At 45.2% G+C, this 26,398-nt stretch overlaps 1 protein-coding gene across 1 annotated transcript in view; it reads left to right on the top strand.

Annotated features, from left to right (window-relative positions):
* Positions 1-1,423: 1,423 nt before the first annotated feature.
* The window catches only part of LOC148527157 (granzyme A-like), a 70,423-nt gene continuing 45,448 nt past the window's right edge, over positions 1,424-26,398 (top strand). Inside the window, exons 1-2 of the mRNA XM_088469417.1 lie at positions 1,424-1,489; positions 21,591-21,732. Of these exons, the coding sequence (XP_088325543.1) occupies positions 1,435-1,489; positions 21,591-21,732 (197 nt within the window). The 5' untranslated portion in view covers positions 1,424-1,434. The remainder of the gene's footprint in view (positions 1,490-21,590; positions 21,733-26,398) is intronic.

Here is a 26,398-nt window from a genome sequence, read left to right as displayed (position 1 = left end):
GGATGGAAAACGGCACTCGGTGTTTATTTACAGAATTTGAAATATACAGCGAGCCGGGGTCGTATAGCAAGTTGTATATTTCAAATTCTGTAAATAAACACTTCGGAGTGCCGTTTTCCATCACTTACGCTGCATCTACTGTACCTGGCACCCTTGACAAAACTTTGGACACTGAAGTGCCCATTACCTCTATACGTATGTATATATATATATATATTAATACACTGTATATTGATTTTATATATATATATATATATATATTACATATATATATATATATATATATATAATACCCCAGGTTCCGTCCATAGTATTAAGCAATACACAGCAGGGAATGGTTGGTGGCACTTACAACATATATAAAAATAAGGTCCAACCGACCTATATAGTTAAACATTTCAGTCTTTATAGACTTTTTTTCTGGAACTGAAATGTTAAACTAAATAGGTTGTTTTTTTATATATGCCGTGAGTACCGCCAAACATTCCTTGCTGTGTGTGTGTGTGTATATATATATATATATATATATATACACATATATATACACACACACACACATACTATACATATGTGTATATACAGTATATATATATATATATATATATATATATGCACACACACACAACCACACATTCAAAGTAATGCTACCTGGAGCCTTAATTTATTCAATTTTAATTGATAACTAAAAAAAGTCACTACTCTCTGTCTTACTGTATCTGCTCTCTTGAGATGATGATCCCTTTTGCTGGCAGACAGCGACACAGAAGAACTGCACAGCGCGTTCTTCTTTCTCCTCCTCGGGTGATCCTCCATGTGCAGCTGTGCCCGTGAAGCCCCCTCCTTCCCTGCAGCCTGCACGCCGGCCGGCCAGTCCCTGAAAGCCTGCTGCCTGCACAGCCCTTTTCATTGAACGCGGCTACCGGCATCCCAGCAGCAGTGCTCTGCGTCGCCGCGCCGTCTGTATGACGGCTATCAGTACAGCTGCCGCTACTGGTGTACACTCTGCTACAGGCAGCGCTTCAGATCGGATCGGTAAAAAAGATCCGATCTGTGGCAGGGGGCCCTCTCAGAGAGGGGGGCCCGGGGGTACTTGCCCCCAGAGCCCCCCCCTTAATCCGGCCCTGTCTGGAAGGGTTAGATGGCTTTTTTTTTATGAAAATATGTATGATATACACACTGTATATTTCATAAACAAACAAAGCATTTTATTATATAGACGACTGCATTTAAAAAGAAACAAATAACAATTTCTACTTTCATATGGATGGTGTATTATCCTTTTGAATAATAGTGGGTGGTGTATTATCCCTTTGAGTAAGGATGATACATTGAATACTGACTGAAAGTGAAACCACTCCCTCTACTTATAGCAGATAAAGCTCTGGGTGTGTAGTCTGCATGTGTCTTTGCCCAGGCAGGAGAGCTGATGTGAATATGATTCTCTTCTGGATCCAACATCTTCTAGTAGCGTTTCTGCTCCTGCAGAATTGTAAGTTACAGGTGACTTTACATCACTTAATGATGGATATTGATTGTTCTTAGTTCAATATATTTTTTAAGGTTAATATGAATTTGCATTTATTAATAACACTGTCAATACACAATATTCTTTAGTGTAAACAACACTTCATTATAATATTACATTGTGTTCCAGTAGTGTAATGGGACTTTCATATTTACTACTAAAACTTTCAACCCATAACTCTATGTTTTCTCTACATTGTCATGTCTTGTACATGTACATTTACTACTAATATTTACTACTAACACTACTAAGACTTTCAACTAACAACTGTAAACTTTCTTTAAGTTATCATAGTGCATATATATGTATACTAGCTGAAGTACCCAGGGTTGCCTGAGTTTAATTCTTCAAGTTATTAAGTTATCAATGAGTTGGATGTAACTGTTAACATTTTAAAAATAATTAGCAGCTTAGCATGTCTTCCAACACACCCATGAGGAAGGTTCTGCCCGGCGCACTCTACTGTGAGGTCTGACCGAGACCCTAACCACTCCATTAGGCATCCCAGATCAATTGCTACCCTCTGTGAAGTTTTCATCCATATCCATCCAGTGGAAGGTCCAGAACAGGCTCCCCAGGTCAAAGTTCTGCTCAGTGTACACCAAGGGGAGGTCCAACCGGGACCTCAACCCCCTAGTATGTCTTCTGGGATCCAATGTTACCACTGTGAATTTTTCATCCAAATCCATCCAGTAGAAGGCTCAGAACAGGCTCTCCTGGTCAGAATTCTGCCCAGCGTACACCAATGGGAGGACCGACCAGGATCCTAAACCACCTAAAACCTGGCCAGGGTCCAACTGGACCACCTCGCATTGGTTTCATCCCAATCTGTGCAGGGGTGTATGAATACATAGCTGGACATTTAATTTTATTCTTTGTTCTTAGGAATGGGTGTGTAATTTATATATATATATATATAATATATTATATATATATATATATATATGTCCAAGGGTGCCGCACTCAGAGCATTATCATCAGATGCGTATTTTATTTATTTTTGAAATTATTTCTTTAAGGTCTTCTTGTATCTAAAACTAGTTATATAAATTGAGAATGATACAAAATTGAGTATCATCTGAAAAAAGCAATGTATACATATTTAATATACACAAAAACATAAAGGGCCTGATTCTGAGTTGGATGGACACAATGCGCCAACAGCTGCAACATGGAAATGTACTATCTTATGCTATTTCCATCCGTAGCCAGAACCAACATGCTTGACTGACAAATTATTTTCATCAAAACCGCACAGAAACTAATTAAGTTTAAAGATTATTTTTTAAAATATAATTAAATATTTAATTTTAAAAAAAATTTACCCAGGGGGTGTTATACACCCTCCCAACCCCTGTGTCCATAGGACCCCACTGAAATTTAATCAAAATATCCCCCCCAGTGTAAAAAAAAAATGCCCAGCAATATTAACCTCCACCCCCCTAGTGGTAATGGGACAGATGTATCAAAAAATGCAAAAAGATCCAGTTTCTTTCCGTCAGACATTGTGTATTTATCTAAAGGGGGAATGGTTGGACAGCGCTCACTCACCTGATCTGTTCGAGGCAGCAGCAGGGACTTATAAGAGGAACCTCTGGCTCTTATTAAGTATATAGTAAAGGGGGGGGTAGTGCCCGCGCTTGCCCACAGTTGATGGTATCGTATTCGTAATAAGTTTAGAATTCTGGAATACGCTCAAACACTGAGGTTGTATTCAAAAGGTATATTTAATGAAAATATTGCTATGACCTTGTGTATTACAAATACTAATAAAATCAATGGTGTTGGTAGCAAACAGACAGACACTTTTACTAGACAAGACAACACATAAACATATATACATACATGTATGCAGATGCATAATAAGACCAGAGCAGACTGGCAAAGAGGAAGAGGTGGAAAAGAGAAAAAGAGAGGGGGGGGGATTTGAAAGACCAAAAATGCTGTGATGAAGCACTTGCTTCTTCACACCATTTTTTGTCTTTTTTTTGGCTACCAACACCATTGATTTTATTAGTATTTGTAATACACAAGGTCATAGCAATATTTTCATTAAATATACCTTTTGAATACAACCTCAGTGTTTGAGCGTATTCCAGAATTCTAAACTTATTACGATACCATCAACTGTGGGCAAGCGCGGGCACTACCCCCCCTTTATTGTGTATTTATCACCATCTTTTCGCTTTTTTTATAGTCATATGTATCATTTATTTTCAGCAAAAATGGGAATTGTGATCATTTTTGCATTGTAGTTTTCGAATTAGATAATGGGAAAACTATTGTATACAGGTTGAGTCTCCCATATCCAAATATTCCGAAATACGGAATATTTCCGAAACACACAATTTTTTTTAGCATGACTGAAATAGTGAAACCTTTGCTTTTTGATGGTTCGATGTACACAACGTTTGTTTAGGCACATCATTATTAAAAAATTAAGTATACAATTACCTTCAGGCTTTGTGTATAAGGTGTATATGAAACATAAATGAATTTCATGTATATACACAAACATTGTTTGAGCCACAAAATTATTGAAAATATTGTATAAAATGACCTGCAGGCTGTGTGTATAAGGTGTATATAAAACATAAATGCATTCTGTGTTTAGATTTGGGTCCCATTCCAAAGATATTTCATTATGTTATGCAAATATTCCAAAATACGGAATATTCCGATATCCAAAATACCCCTGGACCCAATCATTTTGGATATGTGAGACTCAACCTGTAGTTGATTTTTTCATATTCAGATTAAAAAAATAACAACTGCGTATGCTGTATTTCAGTTTTGGACATGCGCAGTGAATGGAAGTTGGCATTCTGCGTGATTGACAAGTGGAACTTTAGTGGTTCTTCAAAATAAAGGAATCCCTTGTTACTAGATATCCCCTCCACTTTAGTTTCTCCTGACTTTACCTCCAAAAAACTTCTCCATCTCTTCCATGGGTCTCATATATATATATATATATATATATATATATATTTAAAAAAGCACTATTCCATGGCACTCACCATTCCTAGATTTGGGGTTCAACATGGTATGTGACCACATTGCTTAAATAGAAATCACAGGGGCTCTGCACTCACCATAATAACTAACAATAATAGTAAACAGTGGGGTTTTGGTTCACGAATTCATGAATTGATCAATGCATTTAAGCTTGCAATAATAGAGTAGGGACTTGCAGTAAAGTGAGGTCCCTTGACAGGGGCTGCAAGCCTCGAAATTTGACTTCATGCACCCCGGAGTGCCGTTCACACGGCATTCTGGGGCGTGATATTGGGAGTGATGTCGGCAGTCCAGTGGCGTAAGTTCATCCCAGACGCAAGTTATAATTTGGTGACCACCCCTAAAAAAAAAATGGAAAATAAATATGGTGCATATCTATCTCATAGGTATGCGTTCAGCATCCCGGCGGTCTAGATGCCGACGCTTACCTTACCAGCGCCAGAATACCAAAAGCCAGAATCCCAACCACTGGGATGCTGAAGGGTGGGGGGGAGGGTTAGGTTTAGGGGTAAGGGTTAGGCACTAGGGGGAGGGTTAGGATTAGGCACTAATGAGGAGGGTTAGGTTTAGGATGTGGGGAGGGAAAGGTTAGGTTTAGGCACTAGGGGGGAAGTTAGGTTCAGAAACCATGGAGGGAGGGTTAGGATAGGGAGAGTGGGAGGCTTAGCATACCGACTACCAAATGTCAGTATGTTAACCCTGTTGGGATCCAGGCGCCGGGATTCTCACCACCTGGATCCCATCTATCGGTATTACATACCGATTGCATCTCATATCTATCTATCTATACTAGGGGTGTGCACCGGCCACTTTTCGTGTTTTGTGTTTTGGTTTTGGATCTGGATCTTTCTTCGTGTTTTGGATCTGGATTGGTTTTGCCAAAACCACCCTTCCGTGTTTTGGGTTCTGGGTTTTGTGTTTTGGATCTGGATTTTTTCTTAAAAAATAAAAAAAAACGCTAAAATCACATAAAATGGGCCTTTTTTTGTTCCTACGCTATTAATAACCCCAATAACATTAATTTCCACTCATTTCCACTCTATTCTGAACACCACACACCTCACAATATTGTTTTTAGGCCAAAAGGTTGCACCGAGGTAGCTGGATGACTATGCTAAGCGACACAAGTGGGCGGCACAAACACGTGGCCCATCTAGGAGTGGCACTGCAGTGGCAGACCGGAAGTCAATCAGCGTTATGGTGCCCATTTGCATGTAGCACGAACCCGGGAGATCCGTGCTACATGCATCTGTGTGATTGGCACAGAGCAATGACAGGTCCGTGAGACCCGTCTGTGCTGCTGTGGTAAAAAAAAGAAAAAAAACCTGTGTAAAAAAAGAAAAAAATGGCGTGCACCCCCCCAAAAAAGAGCAACCAGCCCCGGGCATTAGTAACCCAGTGCTGGGTGTGCTTAAATACAGGGGACAAACGACGTAGGGGTCCTCTGTACTTAAGCACAACCAGCACCGGGCTAGTCAGAACCAGTGCTGGTTGCCAAAATACGGGGGACAAATGACGTAGGGGTCCCCCGTATTCTGCGCAACCAGCTCTGGGCTCTGATCCGGTCCTGGTTCTGGAAATACAGGGGAAAAAAATTAGTAGGGTTCCCCTGTATGTTCCAGAACCAGCACTGGACTTTTTCTAGCGGGGGGCTGATGCCACAGCCAGGGGAGCCCTTTCATCGGGCCCCCCAGCCGCAGCATCAGCCCTGACCGCTAGTCAGCCCAGGCCGGGGATCCCTGGAGAGCTGGGGACCCCCCCAATAAAGGGGTCACCCTCTCCAGGGCACCCCAGGCCCAGGCTGATAGCCCGGGGCTATCCCCGCCACCCCTGGTGGCGGTGGGTGGTGGGTTGATTGTGTGGTGTGGTGTAAATAAAGAATATCAAACATTGTCTTTACAAGTAGAACTGCAAGTCCCAGCTAGCCTGCCCCGCATGCTGGTACTTGGAGAACCACAAGTACCAGCATGCAGGGCATTAAGGGCCCACTAGTACCTGTAGTTCACCTGTAAAAAAAATGTTTAAAAAAACACAGGACACACACACCGTGACAGTATAAGTTTATTAAACATACATACACACACACACACACATGTACACATACTCACCTATGTAACCTGTAGCATCGGTCCACTTGTCCGGTAAAGTATCCATAGGGGACCTGTGAAAAAAAACATACTCACCATCTCCTATGCGAGGTTCTGTCCTCTTCGTTCCAAAGTAGGCATCCCCGAACTTGGCAAAAAAAAAAAACGAAAACGCGATCCACGAACTTAGTACCGTTCTATAGAACGGTACTTCCCGAATGAGAGCTTAGCGGCGGGGTTTCACCATGGAAACCCCGCTGCTAAGCGTTCATTGGCTGAGAGAGGTCATCTCCCGTCTCTCAGCCAATGAACGGCTCCCTCCATTGTAGTCAATGGTGGGAGCCACAGGGTAAACTTTAATAACCTTGCGGCTCCCACCATTGACTACAATGGAGGGAGCCGTTCATTGGCTGAGAGCCAATGAACGCTTAGCAGCGGGGTTTCCATGGTGATACCCCACCGCTAAGCTCTCATTCGGGAAGTACCGTTCTATAGAACGGTACTAAGTTCGTGGATCGCGTTTTCGTTTTTTTTTTTTGCCAAGTCCGGGGATGCCTACTTTGGAACGAAGAGGACAGAACCTCGCATAGGAGATGGTGAGTATGTTTTTTTTCACAGGTCCCCTATGGATACTTTACCGGACAAGTGGACCGATGCTACAGGTTACATAGGTGAGTATGTGTACATGTGTGTGTGTGTGTATGTATGTTTAATAAACTTATACTGTCACAGTGTGTGTGTCCTGTGTTTTTTTTAAACATTTTTTTACAGGTGAACTACAGGTACTAGTGGGCCCTTAATGCCCTGCATGCTGGTACTTGTGGTTCTCCAAGTACCAGCATGCGGGTCAGGCTTGCTGGGACTTGCAGTTCTACTTGTAAAGATAATGTTTGATATTCTTTATTTACACCACACCACACAATCAACCCGCCACCCACCGCCACCAGGGGTGGCGGGGATAGCCCCGGGCTATCAGCCTGGGCCTGGGGTGCCCTGGAGAGGGTGACCCCTTTATTGGGGGGGTCCCCAGCTCTCCTGGGATCCCCGGCCTGGGCTGACTAGCGGTCAGGGCTGATGCTGCGGCTGGGGGGCCCGGTGAAAGGGCTCCCCAGGCTGTGGCATCAGCCCCCCGCTAGAAAAAGTCCAGTGCTGGTTCTGGAACATACAGGGGAACCCTACTAATTTTTTTCCCCTGTATTTCCAGAACCAGGACCGGATCAGAGCCCAGAGCTGTTTGCGCAGAATACGGGGGACCCCTACGTCGTTTGTCCCCCGTATTTTGGCAACCAGCGCTGGTTCTGACTAGCCCGGTGCTAGTTGTGCTTAAGTACAGGGGACCCCTATGTCGTTTGTCCCCTGTATTTAAGCACACCCAGCACTGGGTCACTAATGCCCGGGGCTGGTTGCTCTTTTTGGGGGGGCACGCCATTTTTTTCTTTTTTTACACAGGTTTTTTTTTTTTTTTTTACCACAGCAGCACAGACGGGTCTCACGGACCCGTCAGTGCTCTGTGTCAATGACACAGATGCAAGTAACACGGATCTCCTGATCCGTGCGTGCATCTGTGTCATTGAAATACACAGCAGCACAGACGGGTCTCACTGACCCATCTGTGCTCTGTGTCACTGTCAGTTACACAGATGCATGTAGCACGGATCTCGTGAGTCCGTGCTACATGCAAATGAGCACCATAATGCTGATTGGCTGAGAGCCGTGACAGACGGCTCTGTCAGCCAATCAGCACTTTGCCCATTAAAGGCAAAGGCATTTTTTTTAAAATGGCCGCTCGAGGCAAAACCTCGAGATCCGACAGCAGATCTCGAGGTTTTGCCTCGGGAGAGGGATCCGGGGCAGACAGGGAGATCCGAGCTTGGGCTCGGATCGCCCCGGATCCCCGAAGTTCGGGTGGGTTCAGTTCTCAGGGAACCGAACCCGCTCATCCCTAATCTATACACATGCACAAAAACATTTAAATAGAATATATGAATTTGTTTCTTTTTAGGGCTATTTAGTATTTACAAAAATTTCAGGATATCCCCCCAAAACACCTTTTTTCGAAAGATACATTCAAGGGATTCTATAAATTTAAATGAATCTGCATTTCGGAGACTGGACCCGGTAGCTAACACTATCTCAAAGTGGTGTTAGCTGCCGTTGCCTATGGGCTACAGATTGCAAAAACTACCTGGAGAGGGGCGTATTTATAATGGGGGCCCACAGACCGCACACCCTGCACTTTATTAAATATACTTACCTCTCCATCGGCCCAGTGCTGGCTGCAGCTCTGCAGAACTCACTGGGAAAATAGCGGCTATTTCTCTGGTGATTTGCGCATGCACAGTAGAGATATCCCGTGAATGTGGCGTGGACGCTATGTTCCTGGAGACCTGCGCATGCGCAGTAGACTTTAGCACAATGCAAGAGTCTACTACACCGGCGAAGAGGAGGGGGCCCGATCGGAGCCTGCACATGGGACCCCTCCTCTCTTAAAGTGCCTCTGGATCCCCTAGCAACCCTCTTGGCACTCTCCACTCAGACCATGCATGGACAGTAGTGCTGAAGGAGAAGTGAAGGGATTGCATTAGGGCTATGTATAGATCCCCTTCAGTCCCTGCCGCAGTCACAGACTGCCACATCACTCCCAGGGGACCTGAGAAGGAAATCCATGCAGAATAGATTTCCTCTATTACATAAGGGGGATCCAGACATGCAGCATTAATGCATGAGATGCAAACCTGGCCAGGTAACGCACTCCTGGCTGCGGCCGCATCTCATACATTAGTGCCAGGCAAGTGGTTAATGTCTATTATTCCTGCATCCTGTCTTCATACATTTTGAAGTATGGCATCTGTGCTATTAATCCATTGTATAAACTTTTATGTGCAATATACTGACTGTTTTGCATGTCTCTCCTTACTGCCACATCATGGACTCCCTAGTCTACCATCCCTCCGCTGTCCCCCTTCTTCCCAATCCCACTTACCCAGTATCTCTGTCCACTTTGACCTACCTTGCCTTTTCTTTTCTCTGTAATCACCCACTGCATTTTACACTTCTATGAATGGCTCATCCTGCCCACTGTAACCTATGTAGTGCACCCCAGATGACCGCCCCACCTGGCACTTTCAAGGGCAGCAAACTTTTTTATTAATGCAGTGGGTATCTTGCCAGTCACTGTTCATTTTATCATTGTACAGATATGCTCAGCTATAGTGTTGCCGATGGCCCCTGTGGCGGTCACATTATGTTAATTTATCCAAGACTTACCTCTCATAAGGTAAGTCCTTAATAAACTGACAAAATATTTTAGTATTAGGGACGTTAGGGACCCATCTTATGGGGTTCACCTTGACATGGTGGATGGGCAAATAATTTTGGCCAAACTTGTACTAAGAACCTCACTTATACTCCATTTTAATTGTAAAGTTTATCAGGATTATTTTGACTATCATTGTTCTTAGTACTCAGAGTGTGCACCTATGTTCTTTGTCCCTTGTATTGTACTACAAGTCTCAGCATGGTAACACCTCTTATTATGTTTGAAATTAGGGTGTGCAGTCGAAGCCCTCTCCCCCTCTCCAATATCCATGGCATGTAATACACATCTTCACCACTGGGTGGCCAGTATTCCACTGATTAAAACTACAGTGGTGAATAATACAGCAGTGGATAGATATGGCACAACAGAATACAATACTACAGTAAGCCCTGACAGACAGGTCAATCACATACAGTACTGAACAGTGTAAGCAGTGTCTTTAATACAGTATACAGGACTGTAGTAATTCTGCACGGCGGGCTATTTTATGAAAGACTTCCCATATGATTACGGCACTGTAGACAGTGGTGTGCAGCACTCACACAGTGATGACATGCCTTGGAAATTAGTGGGGCCTGAGCAGCATCGTATGAAATTATCACATTACAAACTGAATTACAAACTGCTCATGCTTTTTATATGGCACACTTGTGCACAAGCAGTTTGTAATTCAAAGACACCTCTTTCTGGGCTGAGATTTGTAGTTCAGTGATAATGTCATACAGCACTGCTCAGGCCCCACTACTAATTTCACTGTGTGAGTGCAGCACATCACTGCAGAACAATGTGCACAGCGCTGACTTTTCTAATATGAGGTGTTATTGTGCTGATACGGGTATCTAGCATAATATACTATAATAATGATGGCAGAATGAATTTATAAATTGTTTTTCAAAAGTGCACACTGAATGATTTATTCCTTTATTACACACTCAATTACAGCTCTCAATCCATGACAACTATAGCGTACCGAATGATAGGTTCAGGCAGCCAATCAGTGGGCGGTACTACAGACGTCCCATTGTCTTTTTTTACGCATCCGCAGAGCAGTTTAGGAAAAGTGACATCTGGTGGAGAGAAAGTTGTATTAGACTCTCCGGCTTTTCCAGCGCTTCAGTACATTACGAAGTGACTCAATACGTCATGACACAGCGCGACTAGAAGGGCATGCTACATGGCATATGGAGCAAAGATGTAGCAGGTGTCATGACCAGGGTTTCTCATCATGGTGGTCGGCGGGTGATACCTGTGAGGATGCTGTGGCGGGGGGCATCTGGCGGTGGTGCTGGTGCCTGGCGGGGACCATTGACTGTGCGTGGTACTGTTTGGGCATATTGTCACTCTGTGCTGGTTAGGCCTGGCGGTGTTTCCGTTCCGCTTCGGCATGGGCACCCCCATCTTGCTTTCAGCCATGTGACCTAGTCGGCCAGTCCTGGCGTGTCACATGCTCACTCTCTGTCCAGTCACGGCCGAGCACTGGGTACTTAGGGGAGGTCAGAGCTTCCTTTAGTTGCTAGTGCAATGTGTTTCTCAGCGCAAGCTGAGAGAGAGTTCCTGAGCTTGTCCCCCTGCCTGTTGGATTTCTGCCTAAGCCTGCTTCTCCTAACCTGCTCCTAACCCTGCTGAATTCCCCTGCCTCCTCCTATTGCCTCTCCCATTGCCTGAGTACCTGTGTCAGCTGTTTACCCTGCACCCTGCCTCCACCTGCATTTTCCCTGGACATAATTTCTCAGCCTGCAATTCATTTCAGCCTGCAATTCACTTCAGCCTGCCATTCACCTCAGCCTGCAACTCACTTCAGTCTGCAAACTCATTTCAGCCTGCAATTCATTTCAACCTGCAATTCTTTCCAGCCTCACAAACCCTGGAATACTGGACTACCTTCTGTTATCACTACCTGGACTTTTTCCCATTGTTCACTACAGTTTCTCTAGTGAACTTTAGTGCTATACCCGAACTTTTTGTTTTGCCACATTCATGTCTGTTAAGCCACTCATTAAAAACTCCACGTTTATTTTTAAATCTGCTTCAGTGTCTGCTCCTTTTACCACCCCGGGCCCACAACTAAACCAGAACCTCACAGTTTGCACGGGCCCAATGGACTCGGCCACTGGACAGGAGTCTGGAGCGGATTTATTCCAGTGCATCGCAGGCCGTTTGGAAAACCTGGAAGCTATGCAACACCAAATGGCCCAGTTCCGGCAAGAAATGACTAAACGACAGGATAACACGTAACCGTCTCTGTCTACCCCTAATGTAACAGTTGCTACACACGCTCCTGTGTCTGAAAATATGGGGTACAGGGTATCCCCCCGGTTACACCTTTTTATGCCAAGTAAATTTGATAGCAACCCCAAGCTTTGTCGGGGGTTGCTGAATCAGTGTGATATACATTTCACCTTACAGCCTGATAATTTTCCCACTGCAAGAACTAAAGTGGCCTACATTATGTCACTGTTGTCTGGCTCAGTCTTGGATTGGGCTTCCCCACTCTGGGAGCGTTCAGATTCTTTGCTGGATAACTATACCAACTTTGTGTCATCATTCAGGAGGATTTTTGATGAGCCTGGGCGCACCGTATCAGCCTCATCTAGTATTATGTCACTGAAACAAGGAACCCGTCCTTTCAGCCAGTATGCCGTACAGTTTCAGATTTTAGCATCAGAGCTCCAGTGGAATACGGAAGCCCTCACCTCAGCTTTTTGGCATGGGCTTTCTGATCGACTAAAAGATGATCTAGTCACCCGGGAGCTACCTACTAATCTGGACGATATGATCTCTCTCTGTAACAAGATCGATCTACGCTTCAGAGAACGTCAAGCGGAAAAGCATAGTAATGATCGGCAAAGATCATTTACTCCTCCTTCTACAGATGAAGAGCCTATGCAGGTGAATCACACCCATCTCTCCAAAGAGGAACGCCAGAGAAGAATATTAAAAAACCTCTGCCTATACTGTGGAGAAGCCTAAATCAGGATGCCCGTTCCTAACTGACCCCGGGGACATCAAGTTAGGAGTAATGAGTCCGTCCCCAACCTGTAAAGATTTCGTATTAAACCTAGCCTTAGATTTCAAGTCAAAACCCGTCTTTGTTGCTGCTTTGTTGGATTCCGGAGCGGCTGGAAATTTCATGACTTCCAGTTTAACTGACAAACTACTGATTCCTTGTTCTTCTCACAAGCATTCGATTTCTTTGACCGCTGTAGATGGGCGGCCTCTGACTAATGAAGTTGTCACCAAAGAAACTCAGCCAGTACTGGTCCGTATTGGAGCACTGCATTCTGAGTCTATGAGATTCCTAGTGATTACTGAAGCCTCTCAAGATATCATCCTAGGGCTACCCTGGTTATGCCTGCACAATCCCAAGATAGATTGGTGCTCTATGCAAATCCTTTCATGGGGAGCTGACTGTCAGAAATCCTGTCTTCCTAAGATACAACCTGTAAGGAAAACAGTCTCTTTAACACCACCGGCAATTCCCAAAGAATATCAAATGTATACTGATGTTTTTTTCCGAACAACAGACTAACATCTTACCTCCTCACAGAAAATGGGATTGCCCCATCGATTTATTGCCAGACAAGATGCCTCCTCATGGTCGCAACTATTCTCTATCCTTTCCAACGACCAAAACTATGTCTGAGTACATTCAGGAGAATTTGGAGAAGGGGTTCATCCGTCCTTCCACCTCTCCTGCCAGAGCTGGGTTCTTTTTTTTTGCTAAGAAAGATGGAGGCCTAAGACTATCGGGGTCTTAATGTATAGAGGGTCTGAATGATATAACGGTCAAGAATCTGTACCCACTTCCTTTAATCACAGTGCTATTCGATAGAGTCAAAAGATCCATCATATTCTCAAAGCTAGATTTGCAGGGGGCATATAATCTCATTCGAATCCACGCAGGCGATAAATGGAAAACCACTTTTAATACCAGGGATGGTCATTTTGAATACCTTGTGATGCCCTTCGGATTATGTAATGCCCCTGCTGTCTTTCAAGGCTTTGTAAATTTAATTTTTCGGGATTTACTTTATATCTCAGTAGTTGTTTACTTGGATGATATATTGATTTTCTCATCTTCTCCAGAAGAACATCACAAACATGTGAAGGAAGTGTTATCCCGTCTAAGGAAAAATCATCTTTTCTGCAAACTGGAGAAATGTGTCTTTAGCGTACCCAGTGTGCCATTCCTTGGCTATGTCATCTCTGGTTCAAATCTAGAAATGGACCCCAAGAAGGTTCGGGCAATCCTGGATTGGTCCCAACCTCAAACCTTAAAAGCCATTCAGAGATTGCTCGGATTCGCCAACTATTACAGACATTTTATCAAGGGATTCTCCTCTTTGTTGGCTCACATCACGGCTCTGACGCGTAAAGGCGCTAATCCTGCTCTATGGCCACCTGAGGCAGAGACAGCCTTCCAGCTGTTGAAGCAAGTGTTTATTACAGCCAGTTCTAAGACAACCAGACTTGGATAGACCCTTCTTTTTGGAGGTTGAAGCATCATCAGAGGCAGTGGAGGCCATCCTATCTCAGCGCTATGAAGACAACCGAGTTCTTGTGGATTTTTCTCCAAAAAATTTTCTCCTGCAGAAAAAAAACTACACCATAGGAGAACAAGAGCTCTTGGCAGTAAAGTTGGCACTAAAGGAATGGAGATACCTGTTAGAAGGGGCTAAGTTTCCCTTTACTGTTTTCACCGACCATAGGAACCTCCTCTTCCTCAAAAATATCCAGTGTGTAAGTCCTCGTTTGGCCCAGTGGGTAATCTTCTTTGCTCACTTCCAGTTCACTCTGACCTTCCGTTCTGGAGCTCTTAATCAAAAAGCAGATGCTTTGTCAAGATCACTCTCCTGCAACAATAATTCTGAAATCTTATGCAGTACTCCCGTGCTGGAGTCAAGGGTGTTTGCCACCATACAAATGCAACCACCTACTGGGAAAACCATTGTGGCCACAGAGTCAAGGGAGCAGCTTCTTACGTGGTCTCACTCCTCACAGTTTGCAGGCCATTCTGGTACTCGGAAGACCCTGGAGCTTTTGAAAAGAGCCTATTGGTGGCCATCGATGAAAGCTGATGTCTTGGAGTTCATCTCATTATGTACCTCATGTGCCCAGCACAAATCCTCGCATCAAGCCCCAGCTGGTGAGTTGTTGCCCCTGCCTGTCTCATTGCGTCCATGGACACATCTCTCCATGGACTTTGTGACTGATTTGCCAAGTTCCCAGGGTTATACTACCATCTTGGTCGTGGTAGACCAATTTTTGTCCATTACATTCCCCTAAAGAAACTTCCTACTGCTTCGGATTTAGGTCATCTGTTCGTCCAACATATTTTTCGCCTCCACAGTCTTCCGGCAGAGATAGTCTCTGATCGTGGAGTCCAATTCATGGCAAGGTTTTGGGGAGCTCTGTGTTCCGTTCTACAAGTAAAATTAAACTTCTCCACAGCTTACCATCCACAGAGAAATGGATCCACGGAAAGAGTTAACCAAGACCTTGAAACCTTCCTAAGGATTTCATGTCATCCTCTCAAGACAATTGGTCTGAATTATTACCCTGGGCTGAATTTGCACATAATTCTTTATATCACTCCTCCACTAATCAAACCCCGTTCCAGATTATCTACGGTCTTCATCCCCGAGTCCCTGAGTTCCAAAGCCTACCTGCCTTTGAAGTTCCAGCTGTGGACGACACTGTACAGAGGTTTGCGTCAAATTGGGCTCAGGTACGTGCTAATTTAGAAAAGGCATCCTCTCATTAAAAGCTTCAGGCAGACAAGAAATGGAGAAAAGTGCCCTGCATGCAAGTTGGAGATCAGGTTTGGTTGTCTACCTGGAACCTACGGCTCCATAAAGTTTGCTCCACGTTTTATCAGACCCTTCTCCATCACCGAAATAATTAATCCTGTAGCTTTTCGCCTTCAGCTACCTTCATACTTAAAAGTCCCAAACTCCTTCCACATTTCCCTGCTCAAGCCTCTCAGAAAGAGGCGTGGAATTTGAGGTCTCTCAGGTCCTGGATTCCCGTGTCCGCAGGGGTTGTTTACAGTACCTCCTGGATTGGAGGGGTTACAGCCCAGTAGAACGCTGCTGGACTGATGCCTGAGACATCCATGCTCCCGCACTCGTCAGGAAGTTCCATGCTGCTTATCCTGAAAAGCCTGGTGAGTGTCCTGAGGCCACCCATAAAAGGGGGGGTATTGTCACGACCAGGGTTTCTCGGCATGGTGGTCGGCGGGTGATACCTGTGAGGATGCTGTGGCGGGGGGGCATCTGGCGGTGGTGCTGGTGCCTGGCAGGGAGCATTGGCTGTGTGTGGTCCTGTTTGGGCATATTGTTACTCTGTGCTGGTTAGGCCTGGCAGTGCTTCCATTCCGCTTCGGCATGGGCGCCGCCATCTTGCTTTCAGCCATGTGACCTAGTCGGCCAATCCTGGTGTGTCACATGCTCAGTCTCTGGCCAGTCACGGCCGAGCACTGGGTACTTAGGGGAGTTCAGAGCTTCCTTTAGTTGCCAGTGCAATGTGTTTCTCAGCGCAAACTGAGAGAGAATTCCTGAGCTTGTCTGCCTGCCTGTTGGATTTCTGCCTAAGCCTGCTTCTCCTAACCTGCTCCTAACACTGCTGAACTCCCCTGCCTCCTCCTATTGCCTCTCCCATTGTCTGAGTACCTGTGTCAGCTGTTTACCCTGCACCCTGCCTCCACCTGCATTTTCCCTGGACATTATTTCATTTCAGCCTGCCATTCACCTCAGCCTGCAACTCACTTCAGCCTGCAATTCACTTCAGCCTGCAATTCATTTCAACCTGCAATTCTTTCCAGCCTCACAGACCCTGGAATAGTCTACTACCTTCTGTTATCATTAACTGGACTTTTTCCCATAGCTTCACTACAGTTTCTCAAGTGCACTTTAGTGCTATACCCGGACGTTTTGTTTTGCCACATTCATGTCTGTTAAGCCACTCATTAAAAATTCCACATTTATTTTTAAATCTGCTTCAGTGTCTGCTCCTTTTACCACCCCGGGCCCACAACAAAACCATAACCTCACAGCAGGACACAAATGTATTTCCATGTATTGCCTTTATTTTTGGCATTGTGAAGAGGGGGCAGGGCCACGATGACACGACCGTGCGGTCATGGCCCTGGCCCCACCCCCAAGATTGAGTCATTGCCCGGTCACACACCCCGCTGTATGCAGGCATTCAGCTCCCTCCCGGAAGGAGGGAGCTGAATGTCGGCAAGTATGCATTGTACTGCCCTGTACTGTATTGTTATTTTATCCCTTGTATTTTAGACATTAAACATATTTACACTGGTTGTACAGTGCTCCCAATTTTTTTTACTTTGTTTCTACATTTGTCAGGGGTTTGCCACCCCCATTTGTTGAGCTGCGATTCTTTACTCTATAACAGACTAACAGGCAGCTGCCGAGAAATTTTATGCTGGGCTTACTGAAAGCAAGAAAATACGAACTATTGTACATCAGAATGCATAGAAGGCCACCAATAGGATCTTTTGATAAGTTCCAACGTCTTAACGCCTGTATGGCTGGGGAACTTGGATGAGCCCATAATAGTAGTAGTTCAGGAGAGAAGAACGTTTTCCCTAGAGGAGATGTAAGCACATCAGTAGCAGCAAACACAGTAGGCTTTAACATTGGATACTGTTCAGGAACTTCTGAGTTGTCCTCGGGGTTCATGTACTGAGATAAGGCGTCCGCCTTACAATTGCAAGAGCCAGGATGGAAGGAAATTTTAAATCAAATCGGGAAAAGAACAATGCCCACCAGGCTTGTCTGGGCGTGAGGCATTGGGCAGTCTTTAGGAACAGAAGATTTTTGTGGTCGGTAAATACAGATATTGGGAAATGGGCACCTTCCAGCAGGTAATGCCATGCTTCAAAAGCTAATTTGATGGCTAAAAGTTCTTTCTCACCAATGGGATACTTCTTATCGGCAGGCAAGAATTTCCACATGGGTGTAATTTTTCTTCAGATCTCTGTGATAACACCACCCCTACTTCTTCAGAGGATGCGTCCACCTCAAGGATAAAAGGTTGAGTGACGTCAGGTTGGCAGAGTACAGGAGCTGAAATGAAAGATTGTTTTAGTAGCTGGAAGGCCGACTTTGCTTCTGGGCACCACTGCGTTGGGTTGGCACCCTTACGGGTTAATGCAGAGATAGGAGCTGCCAATGTAGAAAATCCTCTAATAAATTTCCTATAGTAGTTAGCGAAACTCAGGAATCTTTGATTGGCTTTTAAAGAATTTGGTTCAGACCAGGAAAGTACTGCTTGAACTTTTTCGGGATCCATCTTGAGGCCAGTACCTGAAATAATGTACCGTAAAAAAGGAATGTCCGTACTTCAAACACACACTTTTCAATTTTACAGTAGAGCTAGTTAGCATCCAAATACACAACCACCAAGTGGTACAGAAGGTCACGGAATATTTCGTTCACGAAATGTTGAAATACGGCTGGGGCATTGTTCAGACCAATAGGGCATGATGAGGTATTCATAGCGCCCGTCTCTAGTATAAAACTCCATCTTCCATTCATCACCCAGGTGAATGCGGATAAAATTGTATGCACCCCTTAAATCCAATTTTGTGAAGATAGTAGACCCTTTCACTTTATCAAAGAGCTCTGTGATAAATGGTAATGGGTAACGATTTCTGATGGTGATTTCATTGAGCCTCTTATAATCAATGCAGGGGCGATGTCCACCATCTTTTTTTTTTTACAAAGAAAAACTTAGCGCCTTCAGGAGAGGATGATGGACAAATAAATCCATTGTCAAGATTTCTTGAATGTACTCAGACATAGATTTAGTTTCTGGCATGGATAATGGATAGATACGACCCCAGGGAGGTGTTTTTCCAGGTACCAATTCTATGGGACAATCCCATTCCCTGTGAGGAGGCAAAATGTCAGCCCCCTGTTTACTGAAAACGTCCATATAAAGATGGTATTGGGATGGTAGTTTCTTAGCCAGTGCAGTATCAGAAACCCGGATGGGGACCACTTTCTCCAGACATGCTTTAACACAGTTCTTACCCCAAGACAGGATATGCATGGTAGAACACTCAATCTGGGTGTTGTGTTTCTGCAGCCAAGGAAGTCTGAGTACAAAAGCATGGGTGGCTTTAGGAATGACAAAAAACTATATTTCTTCGGAGTGTAATGCTCCTACCTGGAGTTTAACAGTTGATGTGCAGTCAGTGATGGAGCCATTAGGAATCAGACTGCCGTCCACAGCAGAGAGTGATATTGGATGGGACAAAGTCACAGTGGGTTTATGATGCTTGATGACATAGCTTTGTGTTATAAAGTTCTCAGCAGAACCAGAATCCAGGAGAGCAGAAATAGAATAACGTTTATTGGCAAGAACAAGGATCACAGGAATCACAGAGTCTAGTGGTTGAGAAGAGGGATGTAGTCCTCCTAATCTTTTCCCTCTCTGAGAGATTAGGGGGTACATTTACTAGTTTTTAGAAGTGAGTTTTAGAAAAGATGTTGCCCACAGCAACCAATCAGATTCAAGCAATTATCTTTTAGAACAGTGGTTTTCAAACTCGGCCCTCAGGACACCACACAGCTCACTCCTGAGCTCTGGCTGGCACTGCAGAGAAGGAGCCGGGCGACCGCTGGTAACAAAATCTCAGTGGACGCTCGGCAAATAAATCATCCCTGTGGCGCCTGGATGAGGAGGGCCGGAGGAGGCGGAACTGGTTCTGTCTCCAAATAGAAGTGACGGAACCAGTTCCGCCCCCTTCTGTCCCATTTTAACCCCTGGATAGAACCATGAAATGTACAGTATATATAAGTTATTAAACTTGGTTTGCAAATAATAGAATAAACAGATTATAACTTCACGTGGCCAGTGATGCAATTAAAATGCAGAAATATACATATGTTCTGAGGAAGCCACTGATCGGAAAAGGGGGAGAAAGCGTGAAGTCACATCTGCGGACGCTGTTCGGCACATTTTTGCATCCAGCCACACAACCTAGAGATTGGTGCAGCCGGGGACCACGTTTTTGGAGTTGTAGTAAAACTGCCTATAAGTGGGAAGCTGGCTGGCTGTGAGTGGAGCAGCTGAGTCTGTGAAACGGAGACTGGGTCCCCACGTTCAGCAGTTTATACTGCAAACATAAGCTGATTGCTAATTTGCACATGGGACTGTTCTCCCTAAGCTGTGGGCTCTGTTATCAAGCAGCTGGGAGGTAAGAATAAGGACCTGTTTATGTATTTATAGTGCTGCGCTGCCCTCCTGTGGCGTTGCATAATAGGATCTCCAGCAGCCAGGAGGTGAGGATTACAGCAGTGTGTATTTATTTACTGGGACATCAACAAATTAACCAGTCCATAAGTAATACTAACAAGCTAATTACTAAGAGCTTCTACTAATACATTGTTGGACTCTGGCCCTGATTCAGACCCGCTCGCTAGACGCTCGCTGGGTTTGTGGGCCAGCCACTCTCTAAGCTGTGGGAGACCACCCACAGCTTGTGCGTGCAGCCAGGAGACCATCACGATAATCGCGACCATCGGTCTTGCGACGAGACCCTACAATCGGGTCTTGGCTGCCGCAAGGCCGAGTGGACTTCCTACTCTAATAGAGCAGGAAGTCCACTACTGACATCAGTAGTGATGTCAGTAAGACCTCCCAACAAACGCCAGGCATTCCTAAGCGCTCGCGAGCGGCTCTGCATCAGGGCCTCTGTGTGAACTGGGCCTATCTACAATTTACTTTTTAAAAATAATCTATTTACTAAAGTGAGTTTGGAGATGTTGCCCATAGCAACCAATCAGATTGTACTTAACCATACCTCCCAACATTAGTGAATATAAAAGTGGGGCATATCGAGCGCGACCAAAAAAGGTGGCGGGGCCTAGCGGCAAGGGGCGAGCTTATCGCGAGTGGGCGAAAAACGGGACTGTCCTGCCCAAAGCGGGACAGTTGGGAGGCATGCTTAACATTTAACTAGCACCTTCTAGAAGATAATAGCTAGAATCTAATTGGTTGCTATTTGCAACATCTCCACTTCTAAAAACTCTCACTTAAATTTACCCCGAAATCATTAATGGACTAATTACAGTATTGATTTCTACATATGGACTTGTACTAGCAACACTGAAATAATCAATTAATTACTGTTGTAATTGAATCGATATATGGTTGCTATACATGTATATTACTATATTTGCATTTTAATTGAATCTCTGGCTATGTGTAGTTATAATGTATTTTAATTGTGGTTTTCAATTGTGTTATTATAACTTATTAAATTGTTATCTGGATCCAGCACTTCTTTGTTTGTTCTATTGTTACCTCGTGGCGAGGGTTCCAGTAATCTCTCTGATTGTGCCAACAGTTTCCAGTTTAAATATCAATCAAAATTGATCAACATCGACAATCTTTAATTAGGTTTTTAGTAAATGTGTGATTTAGCCCCAGGAACACGTCGATGTTGATTTTAAAACCTAATTTTCGGGGGGGTTACCGCATTTCTGCTCTTAGTACATCCCGCCCACTTTCATGTAAGCCCCTAGTTACCATAATTTTCAGGGGAAAAAAATTACTCTGGCTACTTTGCATCTTATGTTATTCCTGTACGTTTTTTTTTATCTCTTTGCAGGTGAATGTGTTAAAATCATAGGTGGGAGAGAAGCTGCTCCTCATTCTAGACCGTACATGGCTCGATTGAAAACAGGGGGATTCTCGTGTGGAGGAACTTTAATAAAAGATGACTGGGTGCTAACAGCAGCTCACTGTGTAGTGTAAGTATTTATTAGTTAGAAGATTAATATTACCAATAAGTGCATCACATTTTTCACAGGGGTATGCAAGAGCAGTGGTGTCATTAGAAGGGTGCGGACCCCACTTTCACCATCTGAGGGGGTGACACCAAAATAGCAGAGCTGCTCTACTATGCCCTGAGAGGTTGGGGGATACCCAGCAGCTCCCAATGCACTGGGAAAGCCGCCATGCATGACATGAACGGGGGCGTGTCATGCGGTTATGCCCTCAAAATAGCATTGAACAGTAAGCGTGGCTTCGTAGGCATGAGGACACACCCCCTTTCACGTGCGCACCGAAGGCGCACACAAAGAATGCAGAAGTGGGGATGACTGGGTGGGTGGTCGCACTGGGTAACACCAATCCTAGTGACCTCACTGTGCAGGAGTACTTCTGTTACCAACTATAGCAAGCACAGGAATATATTACATGTGCCCAGAATCCCACTAAAAAAAACAGGAATAATATTTGAATATTAACACACACTGCAGAACAGCTGTTTCTAGCAGCTTTTACAACTCATTGTATAGTATAATAGTTACACCTTTCAGTACTAATTCAGAGTTATTATTAAAGCCAGCTAGAAGGTGCAGACATGTTGCAGAGCAAATCTAAAATGTGCCCCAAATGTATAGTTGGTAGGGGACGCATAGTGGCTCAGCTCTAAATTGCAGTGTAAAACCAAAGTTGTCTATTATTTACGATGTAGCTGTGTTTGCTCCTAGCTGTAAATGAGGTCCATAAGGGGGTACATTTAATACAGCAATCATTAGCCTGAGCTGCTGTGTGCTGGGCTGGGCTGCAGTGGGAGACCAGGAATACTGCTCTGAGCAGCAGCAGTCTCCTCTCCTCTGCCTGTGGGGGGAGCGATCACACTGAATGTGCCCCCCCTCCGGATTTGTGTCAGGCTGAGGGGCTCACAGCACCCCCTCCCCAGTGCTTTGCACTGGAACGTTTTGGACTCAAAATCACAAATTTACTAAGCAGCATATTGTACTGTCTATGTAGATCCATTGGTGATACTCATCCGTTTCTTCTGTGTGCGATTTCAGCCAGATTGCCCCCTTTACGATAAACTCCGCAGCCAAATAGAATTATGAATCTGCTGAAAGCCAGCAGCGGATTCAAAGCACTGCACGGATCAGTGTGCCATAATGTAAAACCAGCCCCGGACTCTGCAGGAAGGGAAATGAGTTGTGTAACTGTATTTGTTTTTATTTGCTTGCAACATAAAATAGTAACGGTCAGGTACCCATTTAGTATACCTACTATACTTGTAATTATTACAGTACAACCATGCCTGCTTCAGCTTTATACTTAACTTACAGGTACTTTTGTTAATATGGGGTCTATTCATTATCACATAAAATTAGGTTTAGAAATCGCATTGAGGGCCTGATTCAGACCCGCTCGCAAGCACATAGCGCTCGCAAGCGGGTCAATGGTGGCCCAGTGTGCACGTGCATGCGCGAGCCCCATAGCGAGTGAGAACTTCACTCGCTCCGGGGCTCACAACAAAACGGGGTGGCTGTCGATGTTGATCGACAGCTCGCCCCATTTTGTAGGTGGATATGGGGGTGGCTGCACAAACGGAGGCGTTCCCGAAGGAACGCCTGCTGTTTGTGGGCGGCCCTACTGACATCACTCGTGATGTCAGTAGTGGACTTCCTGCTGTATTAGAGCAGGAAGTCCACTCGGCATTGCAAGTGCTGAGACCCTACCTTAGGGTCTACTCGCATTGCCGATGGTCGTGATAATCCACCCATAGCTTTGCGAGCGGGCAGGAGGAAAAAAAAAAAAACGCCCTGATTCAGAGCGAGCGCTCGCAAACAGCGAGCAGCTCTGAATCAGGCCCTGAGTTCTACCTAATTACTGGAGGAATTCATCATTCCTGCTCTCCATAAGTATCTCTTCTGAAAAGCTGGCATTTTTGTGATGACAGTTTTAAGTAATATAGATACTTTTCCTTGTCTGCTCCTGTATCACCGCAACTGTAATCAGTTCTGCGCATGCGCCGCTTCCAAGAGAAACAAACCTAAAAGCTATTTTCTAGAAAAAACGGCGCATAAATGTAATGTAAATGAAACAATAAAAAGGAAAACCAACATATATAAATGTATCAATTAATAATAAATAAATAAATACTGTGTGAGCGATCTATACAAATATTTACAAAACAAGTTTAATAAACATAATATGCAATCCAAATGTTATAACAAACACAAACATTTGGCTCGCAAGCGGGTCGATTGTTGGGCAGTGCGTGCGCAAGCCCCGAAGCGAGTGAGAAATTCACTCGCTCCGGGGATCGCTACAAACGGGGCGGCTGTCGATGTTGATCGACAGCCCACCCCCTTTTGTAGGCGGGTTGGGGGGGGGGCTGGCCAAATGGAGACGTTCCCGAAGGAACGCCTGCCATTTCGGGGCGGCCCTATTAGAGCAGGAAGCTCACTGGGGCTTGCGGCAGATGAGACCCTATTGCAAGGGTCTGGTCGCAAGCCCGATGGTCGCGATGGTTGCGACCATCACCTGGCCGCTCGCTAAGGCAGCTTTGCGAGCGGCCAGGCGGCTGGCTTTTAAAAAAAAGTGGCTGCCCTCATTCAGAGCAAGCGCTCGGTTTTTGAGAGCGGCTCTGAATGAGGGCTATAGTTTTAAGAAGAAATTATGTAGAATGAGTATTTTAAAACACCAGAGATATAGACCAATCCCTCTTTTGCAAAAGCATTGTGAATAGTCAATGGAGGCTCCAAATAAAATTACCGGGTGCCTGCTCAGTCCAATAGGTGCAGTAGTAAAGATCCAGCAAGGTTGGAATAGCCTGCAGCTCGAGCGGGCCCTCCAGCCGCAGCATCAGCCCTGACCATTAGTCAGCCCAGGCCAGGGATCCCTGGGGAGCTGCTGACCCTCCACCCAATAAAGGGGTCACCTTCTCCAGGACACCCCCTGCCTAGGCTGATAGCCCAGGGCTATCCCCGCCACCCCTGGGCGGTGGGTGGCGGGTTGATTGTGTTTTGTGTTGTGTAAAATTAAGATTGTTCATCATTGTCATTGCAGTGGAACTACAGGTCCCAGCCAGCCTCCGTCGCATGCTGGTACTTGGAGAACCACAAGTACCAGCATGCAGGGCATTAAGGGCCCACTGGTATCTGTACTTCACCTGTAATGAAATGGTTAAATAAACACACAACACACCTGTAAAATAAAGCTTTATTACATACATACATACACATACATACTCACCTGGTTCCAGATGTTCACGTCCACTTGTCATCGTAAAGTATCCAAAGGGAATAACCTGTAAAAAAGATTCAATACTCACCTTTCTGTCCCACGACGTTCTCCGCAGAATTCCACGTTGGGCACCGATACAGTGTAACAGCATGCGCTACTGTCTGCTCGTGGGAGCGAGCAGACGTCGGTCGCGTGCTGCCGGCCAATCAGCAGTGGCTTATATTAGCGGCCGATCATTGGCTGGGACCCACGTTTGTTTAGCCAATGAGCGGCTCCTCCACGTGGGTCCCAGCCAGTGAGCAGCCGCTAATGTTAGCCGCCGCTGATTGGCCGGCGGCCCCCCTTTGAAGTCTGCTCATTCCCACGAGCAGACAGTAGCGCAGTGTAACACCATACAGAAGCATGCTGTTACACTGTATCAGGGGCCCGTATTGGATTTCTACGGAGAACGTTGTGGGACAGAGAGGTGAGTATTGGATCTTTTTTTACAGGTACTTCCGAATAAATACTTAACGATGACAAGTCCACGTGAACATCTGGAACCAGGTGAGTATGTATGTGTATGTATGTATGTAATAAAGCTTTATTTTACAGGTGTGTTGTGTGTTTATTTAACCATTTCATCACAGGTGAAGTACAGGGACCAGTGGGCCCTTAATGCCCTGCATGCTGGTACTTGTGGTTCTCCAAGTACCAGCATGCCGGGGAGGCTGGCTGGGACCTGTACTTCCACTGTAATGACAATGATGATCCATCTTAATTTTACACAACACCAAACACTATCAACCCGCCACCCACCGCCCAGGGGTGGCGGGGATAGCATGGGCTATCAGCTTAGGCCAGGGGTGCCCTGGAGAGGGTGACCCCTTTATTGGGGGGGTCACCAACTCCCCAGGGATCCCTGGCCTGGGCTGACTAGTGGTCAGGGCTGATGCTGCGGCTGCGGGGCACGGTGAAAGAGCACCCCTGGCTGTGGCATCAGTCCCCCATTAGAAAGGGTCCAAGGCTGGTTTTAAATATACGGGGAACCTCATGTCATTTTTTTTTCTCCATATATTGAAAACCAGCTCTGTCCCTGCTGCCTTGTGCTGGTTCTTAAAATACAGTGAAACCCTACACAAAAATGATCTACTTTTTTTTTTAGGTTTAGGGTTAGGCACTTAAGATGAGCCAGTTTCCAACGTCATTCCCTACCATCAAATGTCATTCCCTACCATCCAAGTGAGCATGGAGGGGAAATAAATCCGTGCCCGCAGCGTGGCGAGCGAAGCGAGCCCGCAAGGGGCCGAAAGGTATTTACGCAAAAAAACATAAAAAAAATGTGTCGACCATTTTCGTGTTGACCTTTTCCATGTCAACCTTTTGACCCTGTCGACCATTTGCACCCGTCGACCTTCTTACATGTCGACCTTTAGT

This window comes from Taudactylus pleione, unplaced genomic scaffold, assembly GCF_031769625.1.
Source record: "Taudactylus pleione unplaced genomic scaffold, aTauple2 ptg000092l, whole genome shotgun sequence".
Taxonomy (NCBI): Eukaryota; Metazoa; Chordata; class Amphibia; order Anura; family Myobatrachidae; genus Taudactylus; species Taudactylus pleione.
The sequence above is the reverse complement of the archived record's forward strand: the minus strand, read 5'-3'. Positions and strand labels throughout refer to the sequence as shown.